Source organism: Microtus oregoni, unplaced genomic scaffold (assembly GCF_018167655.1).
Source record: "Microtus oregoni isolate MIOR12 unplaced genomic scaffold, Mior012 000168F_ref0000490, whole genome shotgun sequence".
Taxonomy (NCBI): Eukaryota; Metazoa; Chordata; class Mammalia; order Rodentia; family Cricetidae; genus Microtus; species Microtus oregoni.
The window spans coordinates 632,632-647,788 of NW_024544824.1; the positions used below are offsets into that span (position 1 = coordinate 632,632).

At 40.8% G+C, this 15,157-nt stretch overlaps 1 protein-coding gene across 1 annotated transcript; it reads left to right on the forward strand.

Moving 5' to 3' along the window:
- The first annotated feature begins 1,157 nt into the window (after positions 1–1,157).
- Positions 1,158–12,387, forward strand: LOC121445233 (interferon-inducible GTPase 1-like). Its single transcript, XM_041647271.1, has 3 exons — positions 1,158–1,269; positions 7,302–7,531; positions 10,735–12,387. The coding sequence occupies exon 3, from the start codon at positions 10,755–10,757 to the stop codon at positions 12,114–12,116; it is 1,362 nt and encodes a 453-aa protein (XP_041503205.1). The 5' UTR covers positions 1,158–1,269; positions 7,302–7,531; positions 10,735–10,754; the 3' UTR covers positions 12,117–12,387.
- The last annotated feature ends 2,770 nt before the right edge of the window (positions 12,388–15,157 follow it).

Here is a 15,157-nt window from a genome sequence, read left to right on the forward strand (position 1 = left end):
ATAACCAAATCAGATAAATATTAATAGAATAAAATAATGACACTTAAAATATAAAATGGAAAAAGAAAACATATTCAACAAACGGTGCTGGCATAACTGGATGTCAACATGTAGAAGAATGAAAATAGATCCACATCTATCTCCATGCACAAAACTCAAGTTCAAATGGATTAAAGACCTTAAAATAAAACCAACCACACTGATCCTTATAGAAGAGAAAGTAGGAAGTATACTTGAACACATTGAACACATTGGCACAGGAGACCACTTCCTAAATATAACCCCAGTGGCACAGACACTGTAAGAAGCAATTAATAAATGTGACCTCCTGAAACTGAGAAGCTTCTGTAAAGCAAAGGACACAGTCAACAAGACAAAACAGAAAAAAATATCTTCACCAACCCCACATTGGACAGAGGGCTGATCTTCAAAATATAGAAAGAACTCAAAAAATTGGTCATCAAAAGAACAAATAGTCCAACAAAAAATGGAATACAGACCTAAACAGAGGGCTCTCAACAGAGGAATCTTAAATGGCTAAAAGACACTTAACGAAATGCTCAATATCCTTAGCCATCAGAGAAATGCAAATCAAAACAACTCTGAGATTCTGTCTTATACTTGTAAGAATGGCTAATATCAAGAGCACTGATGACAACTTATGCTGGAGAGGATGTGGGGTAAAGGGAACACTTTTGCATTGCTGGTGGGAGTGCAAACTGGTATAACTGCTTTGGATTTCATTATGATTATTTCTCAGAAAATTAGGAAGCAACCTTCCTCAAGACCCAGCAATAGCACTTTTGGATATTTACCCAAAGGATGCTCAACCACACCACAAGGACATGTGCTCAACTATGTTCATAGCAGCATTGTTTGTCATAGCCAGAATGTGGAAACAACCTAATGCCCCTCGACCAAAGAATGGATAAGGAAAATGTGGTACATTTACACAATGGAGTTCTACACAGCAGAAAGAAACAATGACGCCTTGAAATTTGCAGGCAATGGATGGAGCTTGAAAATACAATTTTGAGTGAGGTAACCCAGACTCAGAAAGACAATCATCATATGTACTCTCTTATAAGTAGCTTTTAGATATAAAGCAAAGAAAAACCAGCCTACAAATCACAATCCCAGGGAACCTAGACAACAATGAGGACCCTAAGAGAGACGTACATGAAACTAATCTACATGGGAAGTAGAAAAAGACAAGATCTCCTGAGTAAATTGGGAGCATGGTGACCATGGGATAAGGTAGAAGGGGAGGTGAGTGGAAGGGTGGGGAATGGAGAAAAATATATAGCTCACTAAAAACAATAAATCAAATTATATAGAGTCAGTGTTCTTCTAACAAGCAATGTGAGATATGAGTACTCACACTGTCTCTCCCATTGAGTACAAACAAAACCCTGAATAGATGCACAGGGCAGCTGACAGAGGCTCTGACAGAAAGTAACAGTGGCGTGTCCAGCCTTAAATAGGGCATCTGTACCATACAGCTTTCACCCACAAAGCCTAAAGAGCACAACAAAGTAGAGGAAGAAAAAACATCAAAGCCAGAGATCAGATAAGCTGTGCACTAGTGTCTTCCTTGCGTGGCAGAGCAGTTGTGGTCATGAGCTCCCAGAAGCAGTGGTTGCTGGGTACCAACCCACACACATTCAAGCCAGCATTGAAGAGAAAGAGAAATGGAACCCCCCTTTTATCGGAGGAGCCATAGGCAGTTGATGGATGCTGAGGGAGGAGAGTCAGTTTTTTTTAAGAGGATGGCCCATGGTAGTCACCCATGTTCCCATGAATTCTACCTTCACCCACGGGCATGTGGGCAGCACCAGTTCGACTTAGTGGGCTATTGTTTCACTGCCTAGATGTGATCTGAGAAAGGATGACCGATGAACATGTCAAACTTGACAAGGAAAAGTCTGTGAGGACTCAACCCTTCATGAAAAATGATAGCCCCAAATGAAAACTGAGAGCCCATCTTCCCAGACAGAGCACACCTATTAGTTCTCCAGTCCAAATGGTCAGTCATGAGAGCATACGTACAACTAAGATTACACAGGCTGAACAGGCTACATTTAGGGAATATATGCATTCATATAGTGTGATTAAACCTAACCAAATGGAACCTAGGGAGGAAATGATTTCATTGACTGGCAGATTACAGTCCACCATCAAGGGAAATCGAGGCAGGAATTGAAGTAGACTGGGAAGGAACACTGCTTACTGACTTGCTCTCCAGGGCTCGCTCACCCTGCTTTCTTACCCAGGACCACATTCCTAGGGATGGGACTCACCACAGTGGGCTGGCTCCTCCTATATCAATTAATCAATTAAGAGAATGCCCCCACAGACATATGAACAACCAGATCTGATGGAGGCAATTCCAAATTGAGAGTTCCTCTTCCAAGTGAGTCAATGTGGATCATGCCTCTAATCCCATCACTCTAGTGATTCCCCATTACTAGGTATGACTGTGTTCATGTCAAAGCCTCCCTGGCCTAAGTCACCACCACATGTCCTAGGTTATTCCAGTTCCCCATATATTCATTACATTCTGTCACTCAGTCATTCTTCTAGTATTCAAAGTCCCAGTACAACTGGGATGGAAGCTCCAGCTAGGCAGATATGTTTGGAGCTGCAGAAGTGAGCGTCCTTGGCTCAGGGTCCATGTCACATAGGACCCGGGCTCATATCTATTCTTGTGGCACAGGAGAGTGCAGATCTCATATACATTTACACACACACACACACACACACACACACACACACACAATCTTGGATTCTAAAAATGACTCAGTAGCTCATTTCCAGGAGAAGGGATGTAGCAATAACTTTATTCCCATGGAACAGAGCACAGCACTGGCATGGCTCTAATAGGAAAGGGATGCTCCATAGACTCACACTTGGTAGAACAGGACTCTAGTCCAACATGAGTCATCATTGCTAACAATACAGCATTTCAGACCCCACAGTGGCAGGCATGCTGCGGCTGTGACTGAACGCTGAGATTAAAGGACAAGGCAGTCACTCATCTCTGTAAAGCCAAGTATAAGGTAGGGGAAGTAAGCTGGAAATGGCAGAGCTGGGCCTTGGGTCTTGAGGACATGGGACAGTAGTCAATTTAGATGCCAAGATTTCTGCAGGAGAGGAATCTAATTGTTCTTCCCACGGGGACTGGACTTGGAAAAAAAGTCAGGGGTCACTCAGGTAAGAATATTGATGACCGTTCTCCCTCAGCAGCCTGCACAGGACTCTCCAACACTGAGTGCTCGTTAGAAGGCAGGAAGCTTTCTGGTCAGTACCAAAAATTCTCTATATCCTATCACTAACATGTATGGTGTCTTCAGCAATAGAATCTTACCACTGGGTTCTGGTGAATCAAGAGAAATAGTAGTAGCCTGTATTGTTTAGGATCTCTGGAACCTTCCTGATCACCATGTCAGGGGTGTTTAGGATCTCTGGGACCTCCCTGATCACCACGTCAGGGGTGTTTAGGATCTCTGGGACCTCCCTGATCACCACGTCAGGGGTGTTTAGGATCTCTGGGACCTCCCTGATCACCACATCAGGGGCGTTTAGGATCTCTGGGACCTCTGATCAACACACGATGGGTATTCCACATCTTGCACTCAGCTTCCATTTGATAACCTGTGTCTTCCTGAATGAACATCACCCACTCACTCCTACACAGTAACTCCAGTTGAGCTCCTTAAGCACACATAAAGTAGTAGGATTCAGTACAGTGTTTTCAGACATGCTCAGTTAGTGATTCCTTCCCCCACTCCCTCCTCCTCTGCCCTTCCACCCTCCTCCCCACTTAAACTCATCTCCATTGTTCACCTCCACTCTTCATATCACTCTTGCTCTTCCAAACCCCTTGTTGTTAGTCAGGGTTCTCTGAAGGATGAGATTCAGTGGAGTGAATACGAGTATAATATGTACTTAATATACAACAATGTATTAGACAGCTTACATTGAAATGGTATCAACAGCTGGAACCAGCTAAGAGGCTGAGAACTTACTAATTGCTCCATACTTGAGGGGGCGTGCCTCAGCAGTCAGGGGAACCCCACCATGACTGTCTCTCACTAGGCAGAGCAGCAATCACATGATTGCTCAGGCACAAGGCAGAGCACCTCCACAGTTCCAATCTGGCACAGAAATCTGAAAGCTTTCTGCAGACTCCAGAGTCCAGAGGGATTCCTGGAAGTGTTAGTTCTGATACCAATGACGGAACCAGCAGCAGAAACAGAGTTAATCAACCTGCAGTTAGAGGAAAGGCCAAGCCAGCCCAAGGCAAGGGATTGATCCCCTGCTGTATCCTTGTCATCTGGGTGGGTCTTCCATCACCAACCAAGAGAATCAGAAAACTTCTTCAGCTGAGGTTTCCTATGAAGTGGTTCTAATCTGTGGTCAGTTGACATTAAGATCGACCACAATACCCTCCATTAAGATGTTTCTTCTCTTCGTGTGGGACTGCTAACAGTGGGAGTCGGGGCGTCTCTGACTCTTTTGCCTGCACTTGGAACCCTTTTACTTCTGCTGGGAAGCCTCATATATCATTGATATGAGGGATTGTATTTAGTCTTATTGTAATCTGCTATTTACATTTGGTTTAATATCCCTAAAAGGCCTGTTTTTTTGTTTTGTTTTGTTTTACTTTTCGGCATTTGGAGAAGGGGAGGGAAAGGTGAAGATCAACAGTTAGCCCACCTGCTTCCCTGGCCAGAGTCTTGTGTGTTTTCTTTTTTCCCTACACAAATTCAACAAATCATTTAGTATATTTAATATATATTTAACAATATATATTAATTAAGAATTTTTAAATATAATCTTTTCTATCCCCATGCCTGTTCCCTCCCCTCATACTCCACCCTTCCCTCCACTCCCCCATCTACACCTCAGAAATGATAAGGCTTCCCGTGGGGAGTCAACAAAGTCTGACAGTTCGAGGCAAGACCAAGGCCCTCTCCCCTATATCTAGGCTGAGCAAGGTATCCCTCCAAAGAGAAAGTGCCCCAAGAGGCTAGTCCAAGCACTAGGGATAAATCCTGGTCCCACTGTCAGTGACCCCACCGACTGCCCAACCATAAAACTGTCACCCACATTCAGTGGATCAAGTTTGGTCCTATGCAAGTTACCCTGCTATCAATCCAGAGCCAGTGAGCTCTTATAACTCAGGTCTGCTGTTTCTGTGGGTATCCCCATCATGGTCTTGACCCCTTTCCTCATATTATCTCTCCTCCCTCCGTCAGGCTGGTTTCCAGAAGCTCGGCCCAGTAGATCTCTGTATTTGTTTCCAGCAGTTGCTGGATGAAGGTGCTATTCTGACTCAGGTTCAATGAAATCTCAAAGTAGTTTTAATTTGAGGTTTCCTGATGGCTAGGATGTTGAACACACTCTTCATTATTTCTTGTTTGTGTTTCTCTTTTTGAGAATGCTCTGGTCAGTGCCATAATCAATTTTAATTGAATTGGTTTCTTAGAGGTTTTTAAAAATGTTTTTGTATATTCTTTACAGAAATCCTTTAACTAATTTAATGCTTTTAAAGATTTTCTCCCTATCATGAATGCTGTTACACTAGAATAAAAGTTTCACTCTTTGTAAGCATTTTAACTTCATGAAGTTGTACTTTTTGATTGATGACTGCATTCCCTGTGTAGAGAGGTTCCATACAGAAAGATCATAACTGAGCCTATATTCTGAAATGTACTCCTTATATTTTGCAATAGAAGGTGCAGAATTTTAGTGTAACTTTGAAGTCTTTGATTAATTTGAAAGTGAATTTTGGACAAGGTGAGTTATAGCAATGTAGCTTCAACTTCTTCACATTAAATATCTAGTTTTCACAACACAGTTTCTTAGAGACAGTATATATTCTCCAGTTTTTATCTTTGTCATACATGTCAAAAATCAGGTGACTGTAGGTATGCAGATTTATACCTAGGCTCCTGGTCCTAGTCCATTGATAATTATGTGTTTTTGATAGGACCATGCTATTTTTACTAGTATAACTTGAAATCAGTGTTTTAGATTATTATCTTTGACTGTGAATAGACACCACGACCAAGGCAGCATATTAAAAAAAGACATTTAATTGGGTGCTTGCTTAGAGAATCAGAGGGTCAGTCCATGAACATCATGACTATGGCAGCAAGCAGGCAAACAACATGCTGGAGAAGAATATAAGAGTTGGGAACTCTATACTCCTCTCAACATCCATCCACAGAGGGCTGTTTAATATGCACATATCATCAATAAACTGTAGACTGACTCCCCAAATTATAAAGAAGGTTTCTGAGCCCTGTGGATATGTGGAAAGAAGAGCACCCAGTCACTGCTGGTGGGAGGGCAAACTGGTACAGACACTAAGGTGAAAAAGACCCACAGACAGTGAAAATAGATTTAACACAAGATCCAGCTGTGTCACTCCAAGGCAAAGGACTCTGTATTCAACTACAGAGAGGTACTTCCTCATTCATGCTCATTCATGCTCTACCCACAATAGATATTTCTAGATGGGAAATGGGAACAGCCTAGACAGCATCAATTGAGGAAAGGATAATGGCAATGTGGCCCCACTACAGAATTAAATATTTCTCATTTATTAAGCAAAATGAAACTTCAAAACCTAAGGGAAAGTGAATGGACCTGGAATTATCATTCTGAGTGGGGTAAAACTGGCCCAGGAAGATAAACATCATTTCATTCCTCTCATTTGTGGATGTTCGCTATCACTGTTCAAATATGAGTGTTCCCTTGGGAACACCCACAGAGGTTTTGTATTACTATGTGGCCATGGGGTGGGACCAGCAAGAGAGGAGAAGTAATAGGCACTGGTAGGAAGGTTTAAAAGAAAATTATGTTTTTAAGAAAGGTTAAAATGGGGAGTGAGGGGGTAGAGATAAAGTAGAGGAAGGAAAGTGGGAGGGATAAAGAACACTGAAGGATTTCCCACAAGTCATGAAAATCTCCCACTGCAGACATTTCCTAAAATAGTCTATGCACATGTATGAAAGAGTTAAGATGGAGCTGCCCTCCACTAGGACAACAATGTCCCTGCCAGACACCACAGGGTAGCAAATAAAAAGCCCTGTCCCAGGATGTAGTTTGATTTTTTTTAGGTGTTTTCCAGTGAGTTCCCTGGGCATTACAGGTCATTGTCAGTGCTAATCCCACATTCCACTCCTTGACGCTTTTAAGACTGTCCAATATTTGCTGCCAAAACCAAAGAGAGAACACAATGAAAAACAACTGATAGTTTCATTTTCTCTTTCTTCTTCTTGGAAATGCAGGAGATTCTGAAAAATGGCAAGATCCATACGCTTTGATGATTGGCCAAAATACACTGAGAAGGAAGGGGCAGAAGTCAGAAGAGTGATAAGTCCCGCCCTGGAGCCTTGAACCAGATGCTTTCCACAAAGGACGTAGAGAGGGGCTGCAAGTGGAGAGACTGGAGCACAGTGGACAGTGGTTCCTGCAGCTGTACTACAGTGAGTGCATCCTTCGGACACAGGACAGTTTGGTAAGTGGGCAGGAACCTTCAGATCTATCTTTGAACCCTCACCATTTCTTTTCTGATTAGAGCTGATAGGTAACACAGCATTCAGGAACATACCCTTTGAGTAAGGGGCCTCAGTTGGAAGTTAAGGAGCTTTGGTGGGAGGCAGGCAGCACAGGCTTGTGGATGGTCTTAGTCAATTACGAAAGTTGAATTAGACCTAAAGCTAATGATCTTGATACTGGTTTTAGCAAAAACATACACAGTTGTTTTAGATGGTCTTGTATTTCCTCTCCCTAAAATGGTTGTAAAAAGATAGTTTTCAGGTAATGGAATGTCTCTGCTGTGTGCATGAGGTTGTCCTATCTCACACTCATCTTGATTTCTAGTTCATGGTCAGTGTTTAATCCCTTACATCCAGGGGCCTCTGGCATGTGGAGAAGAGTTCTCTCCACATGCTGCTTCTGTTGTAGCTGACTGTGGAAACTGAGCCTGAAGAATCTTCTTCGTGGTGATTTTCTTTATTGTCAAGCAGGACTGTTAATGATCTTCTCTCCATCTGTGAGGAATATGAACTGTGTCAGAATGTGGTGACATTAAATCAGGCATCAGCTTATAATGCCTGCTGTGTCACAGCCTTCTTGTTCCCTGTGTTCATATTCCGTGGAAAGACCTTGCAGACAACAATCACTGGAGTCTGCATGACAGATCCAGGAGCTAGAGCTGAAAAAAAAATGAGAAGGGAAAACTGAAAAGATAGAACACCTTGTGTGCTTTAGGGACATTCTGTCTGTGTCCTGTGGGTGACTGTCCCCCTCAACAGTAAATCTGGCTACAGTGTTTATTCAACCATATTCTAGCTTCTCTTTCCGGACGTTCTCCCCTCCCCCCTTTTTTTTTGTCCTGTGCCTGCAGTCAGGCTGAACAATTTTCTGCAGCTCTGGTTTTCTGCACAGCTGCCCCTGTTTGTCCTGTAGATTGGACAGTTGCTTGCTCTGAAGTGAGTCTGTATGTGCTTATGCAGGCCCATGTGCTCAGAATGATCCTATGGAGATCCCTGATTTGCATGAGACTGTTTTTGGTTTGGCCAGTTTGGTTATCTATGTTGTTACAACAGCAATCACAGGAAATATAGCAATGTTGCTGACATAAATGAAGCGGCAATTGAGGAGGTCTGGAGGAAGATAGTGTAGAAGGGATGATCAGTTGTGTGTGGGTTTGGAAATAGAGATTAAGTCTGAGAACTGATTCGATATTGGTGAGACAGACAGAGGAGGCTCCAGGGAGACAGTGGGGATTTGCTGCCTCCTTAACTGTTGGTGAGGCCCATTGTGCTGCCATGGGAGATCTTGTAGGCAGGTTTGTGGAGAACAAAAGTCAGAAATATGAGACTGAAGTAGTTAAATACTCAACAATCTAGCTCAGGTGTTTAGGCCTCACAGCAAGTCTATTTACATGCTGAGACATCTTGCTGGACTTTCTATTCATTTTTTTTTGAGAAAGGGTCTTAAGTAGCCGAGGCTAGCCTTTAACTCACTATGTACCAGGGATAACCTGGAAGTACTGACCTTCTTACCTCTACTTCCTGAACACCAGAATTACAGAGATCTGCAAACGCCTGTATTTGATGAGGTGTTGGGGACTGAACCCAAAGCCTTATCCATGGTGAGAAAGCTCTCTACCAGTTGACCAGTGTCTACAGTACACAGTTATATTGTTTTCATAAAATACAATGTTAAGAGAAAATAGTGAATTGAAATAATTACTTGAGAACACTGAAATGTTTTATTGAAGAAATGGATTTGAACATGGACTTTAAGTGTAAAGAATTTTATATTATCGCAAGTTTATATTCTTCATGCGGATGAGTTCTAAGTCATGAAAAAGACATAAGGAAAGTAAATCTAGGCAAATAAAGAATTATTTCAACAAAATCCAATAGTTGACGTTACTGAAATCTTTTGAAAACAAAAATGAAACAGAGAAATTAGATTTATGTGATCATTAGAAAGGTTTGTCATTGATTAAATACTGATGTCAAGTATCATTCATTGTTACTTATTTTTCAGTGTGTAAAACCAGGCATATGCTGATTAAATTTCCATTCATTTTGAAGGCACACACTGAAGGAAGTGTGCGCAGATGGAGAAAACATATGATTTCACATATAGAATTTTACAGTTAGTTTAGACACTACAAAGATGTTCATGTTTTTATACTTGTTGAAGCTGGCTAAATGACTTGTGTATCTTTTTATATTATTTTCCCTTGCTTTACTTAAGTTTTCATTTTTCCATATTTGAGGGTTTAACTGAGAGCTAGTAGAATTTTTTCTACTCTCCTTTCTATTTCTTTTATAAACACCGTGACCAAAAGCATTTTGAAAAGAAAACAGTTTTGGGGGCTTATACATTCTGAACACAGTCCATTGTTGAAAAAAGTCAGGGCAGAAACCCTGAGGAATACAGGCAGGAACAATGGGAGAATGTTGTTTACTGGCTTGCTCTGCATAGTTCAAAGTTGTGGAATAATCTTTTTGTACACTGTAAAGATGTATCTTTGCAAGGCGCCTTCTGATTTGTTTAATAAAAAGTTATACGGCCATTAATTAGCAGGAGAGATAGCTAGGACAGTGAGAGAGAGAGAGAGAGAGAGAGAGAGAGAGAACTCTGGGAGGTAGAAAGGAAAAGCCACGAGCAGTTAAAAGGAAGCGGCATGACAGTAAAAAGTAAAGGTAACTGAGCCACATAAAAGGATGTAGGTAGAAGATATGGGGTTAATTTAAGGTACAAGAGCTAGTTACAAATGAGCCTAAGCTATTGGATGAACTTTTATAATTAACAATAAGTCCCCATGTCATAATTGGGGAGGTGGTAGTCTCCATGAAAAAGTCCAACTACAGTTAAATAATGCTTTCTTAAATTACCCAGGACGACCTGTCCAGGGGTGTGCCACCCACCGTGGACTGGGAAATCCCATATCAATCCTCAGTATAGAAAATGCCCCATAGGTGTGCCCCCAGTTCAGTCGGATGGAGGCAATTCCTCAGATAAGGATTTCTCCTCCAGAAGGACTATAGTTTGTATCTTGTTGACAAAAAAGAAAGCACAAATACACGGGAACTGGTTAGCATTAGAACATCACTGAAGCTGCAGCACTGAGAACACAGAGCTAAGCTCAAAGGCATCTTCAGTCTCTTGCAACTTACTCTCCCCTCTTTCTTTCAGGGCCCCTTTTCACCACAGCCATGGGTAAGTCCTCCTCTAAGGAAGAACACCATGGAGATTTGGAGTCCAGCTTCACTTTATATTTCAAGAAATTTAAGACAGAAAGCAAAATCATTCCCCAGGAAACCATCGAATCAATTGAGTTACACCTGACAAAAGGAAACATCCAGGGGGCAAACTCTGTAATCAGTGCTGCTTTAAAAAATATTGATAACATCCCAATAAACGTTGCTGTCACTGGAGAGTCTGGAGCAGGGAAGTCCAGTTTGATCAATGCCTTGAGGGGGGTAGGACCTCAAGACGAAGATGCAGCTGACATTGGGGTGGTAGAGACAACTATGAGGAGAACTGCATACAAACACCCCAAAATTCAAACTTTGACTTTATGGGACCTGCCTGGTGTTGGAACTATGAACTTTCCGCCGAAAGATTATCTGGAGAAAGTGAATTTTCAAGAGTATGATTTTTTCATTATTGTTTCTGCCACACGTTTTACAAAACTTGAACTAGACCTCGCCAAAGCAATCAAATTCATGAAAAAGAATTACTACTTTGTAAGAACCAAGGTGGACAATGATTTACAAAATGAGAAGAAATCCAAAGCACGTACCTTTGACAGGAAAAATATCCTGTTGCAAATCCGAAACTCCTATATAGATACCTTAAAGGAAAATGGCTTGGACGCACCAGAAATTTTCTTGATTTCTAACAGCAATTTATCTGACTATGATTTTCCAGTCCTGATGGACACACTGGTAAAGGCTCTTCCTGCTCAAAAGCGCCACAATTTTATGCTTTCCTTGCCTAATATCACAGAAGCAACGATTGACAAAAAGCACAAGTCTCTGCAGCAGACTATCTGGTTAGAAGCCTTCAAGACTGGACTCTTAGCTACTGTTCCTGTAGTGGGCATCCTTAGGGATGATGTGGAGAAGGTGAAGGAGAAGTTAAACCACTATCGAGTCCTCTTTGGAGTGGACGATGCATCCCTGGAAGTCATTGCTAAGGATTCGCAAGTGCCTGCTGAACAGCTGAAAAAAATCATTAAATCTCCTTATTTGTTGGACACTAAGAAAAGGGAAACATTAGAAGAAAAACTTTTGAAATATTTGGAGAGATTTGCCTCACTTAATGGTGGGCTCTTGGCTACAGGTCTCTACTTTAGGAAAACCTTTTACTTACAACTTCTTCTCCTTGACACAGTGACTGAAGATGCCAAAGTTGTCCTTAGAGAGACATACTCAAAAATTAGTTCAAACTCATGTCACCCAGAGCTACTGACCGTGGATAAGTGTTACTCTTTCCTCATGTTCTTGACAGGATTTGTGGTAGTTTTTTTTGTTTTGTCTTATCTTAGGCTTTGGGCATGGGATGAGGTATAGTCTCCAAATAATTTTTTTTTTAACATTCAGATTATTTTAATCTTATTTTATAAGAATACAAATACATACTGTTTAAACAAATGAGTTAATTATACAATAGCCTGTTTATTCAATTACTCATAAGGCTAGGGCTCCAACCCAGGCCTTGTAGATGCTAGGCAAGCATTTTATCACTAAACTATGCACCTCACCTTGTGATAGCTTTTAGATTTAAGTAAGACAATAGTCTGACTATTCTGAAATTCTGAACTTATATAATTTAATTGCCATATCTGCCCGTCTAACAAAAAATGATAGGATGTAGATTACATATTGTCATAATTCTGACAGGTAATGTAAATGAAATAGGTTCTTCAATGTTCAACATAATTGTATGTAGCAAACCAATAATCACATATTTTTTAAGTCATTAATAGTACGTCAGAATTAATTTGAATTCCTTAAGGACATTTGAAATTCTTTATTTAAAGCACTTATTTTATTTAACTTACAGGTTCATGTGAAGGCCAGAGGAGAACTTGCTTAGTCAGTTTTATCCTTCCACCATGAGGGTTCAGAGCATCTAACTCAGTAATGCAGGCTTGTCGGTCAGGATCTTTACCTGCTTCGGCATCTCACAGCACTAGCCTAAGTGACAGTAGAGAGGCTCTGGTTCCTCAGAGGATGTCGAGCTGACTGTGGACTGCACAGGACTAACAGGACTGGGGATACTTTTCTCTCAAGTGCATACAAGATAGGAGGGATAGAAAACAGCCCTCCCCACAATGGGAGACAGACATTAGGTCTGCAGCCCCTTAGTAGTTCTAATTTGCATATCTCTGAGGCCAGTGATGTTACATACTTTTTCAAATGCTAATTAGCCATTTTTTAATTTTTTGAGAATTCTCTGTTCCATTTCATGGCCCATTTTTTATTGGGTTGTTTGTTTTCCTAGTGTTTACTTTAAAAATCTTTATACATTGTAGCTAATTCTCTATCAGATTTCTAACTGGCAAAGTTTTCTCCCATTCTTTAGTGTGTTTCTTCTTTGTCTGACACTTTTTTATTGAATTTTATTAAACTCTACATTTTTCTCTGTTCCGCTCCCTGCCTCTCCCCTTTCCTTCAACCCTCTACCAAGGTCCCTATGCTCCCAGTTTCTGACAATTTTTTATACAAAATATTTTTGTTTTTTGAGTTTCCAATTATTCATTATTGCCCTTATTTGCTGAGCTACAAGAATCTGATCCAGAAAGTCCTTGCCTATGCCTCTGTCTTAAGTGGACTCTATGTTTTCTCCTATAAATTTGCAGTGTCTGGTCTTACGCTGAGGTCCTTGGTCTATTTGGGGTAGATTTTTGTGCAGGGTGAGAGATAAGAATCTAATTTTGTTGTCCTACATGTAACTGTCCAGTTTCCCAGCACTGCTTGTTGAAGATACTCTTTTCTTCAATTGATTTTTCTTTTGTGATTTTGTTGAAAATCAGATGGTTGTAGTTTATGGCCTATAGCTGGGTCCTTTACTCTCTAGCATAGATCCGAGTCTGTTTTTGTGCCAGTATCATGCTGTCTTTATTTCTATGGCTCTGTAGGGTAACTTGAAAACAGGCATGGCATAACCTCCAACAATACACTTTTTACTCGGGATTTCTTTGACTGTCAGGGGTGTCTTTACTTCCATATGAATTTTACAATGTTTTTCTATTTCTGTGAAGAAAGGCATGAGAGTTTTCATTGGGATTTCATTGACTCTGTAGGTTTCTAACAATAAAATAGCCATTCTCACAATATTGCTTCTTCTAATCCACGAGCGTGGGGAAGCTTTCCATCTCTCTGTGTCTCTTTAGCGTATTTCTTAGATGTTTCAGTTTCATTGTAGAGTCTTCCATTGCCTTGGTTAGCTGTATTCCAAGGCATTTCTTCTTCTTTTCTTTTTTCTTTTTTGGTAAAGCTATTTTGAATGGGATTGCTTCCCCAATTTCTATTTCAGATTGTTTGTCATATGTATATAGTAAGGCTACTCATTTTTGTGTATTAACCTTGTATCCTGCCACTTTGCCTGCTTTGGGGATCCTGCTTCATCCAACCTTAATACAATTGCCCTTAGGATAGACTTTTCCTGAAAAAGAAAAAGATACTTATTCTTCACTCTCTGCTGGGTATAAGGGTTTATGTGGGATGAAATGTGTTACCCCTATTTTATTCAAGAAATCTTTACAATCGGTTAATAGAATCACAAGAACTCTTCCTGAAAATTGCAATGATTCCTTACATTTATTAGATCCCACTATAGTTTTTGCCACTGTGGCCTTTTTTTTTTTTTAAAAAAACCCAACCCTAGGAGACAGGAAGAGGTTTCCAAAATAGCCTGTCTAATTTCAAAAGCTGCTAATATTGCAGCAGTAATATTCGCCAACATTAATCAAGAAATGAGAAGATTGAGGACAACTGTTCTACAAAATAGACCTACTATAGACTTCCTGTTACTTAAACATAATCTTGGTTGTCAACAATTTACTGGAGTGTGCTATTTAATATCTCTGATTTTTTTCATACTATTGACAACCAAATTGATCATCACAAAAAGAAATAGACAAAATCTCCCAAACAAATTTTCACTGGCCAATTTGACTAAGATGATCCCCCTACTTCATCAGCCCTCTAATGCTACATCTACTGGTCATCGTAATCAGGACCTGTGCTCTGCAAAATGTGTGACTCGTTCAGTCACCTGTCAGACAAACAACTCAAGCATCATTGCTACTTAATGACCTTATTTAAGACAGTCCTCTCTCAAGGAGTTGACAGATACACATAAGTTAAGGGCTGAATCAGGAACCTGCCTGACTGCATTTGGAAGGCAGAAGCCATTATGCTGTATTGTTAATATGTGATCTGGAAGCTCAGCCAATCACATCTGGCTAGGATGTGGCCACCTGGAGCCCAGGTAGAAAAATAGGGTAGATAGGTGCGTATGCTCTCTACACGGTGTTTGCCAGACCCATTTGGACTTCGGACCTTCCACTCTGGTAGCGTGAGTTTCCCTGTTTTTTAATTATTAA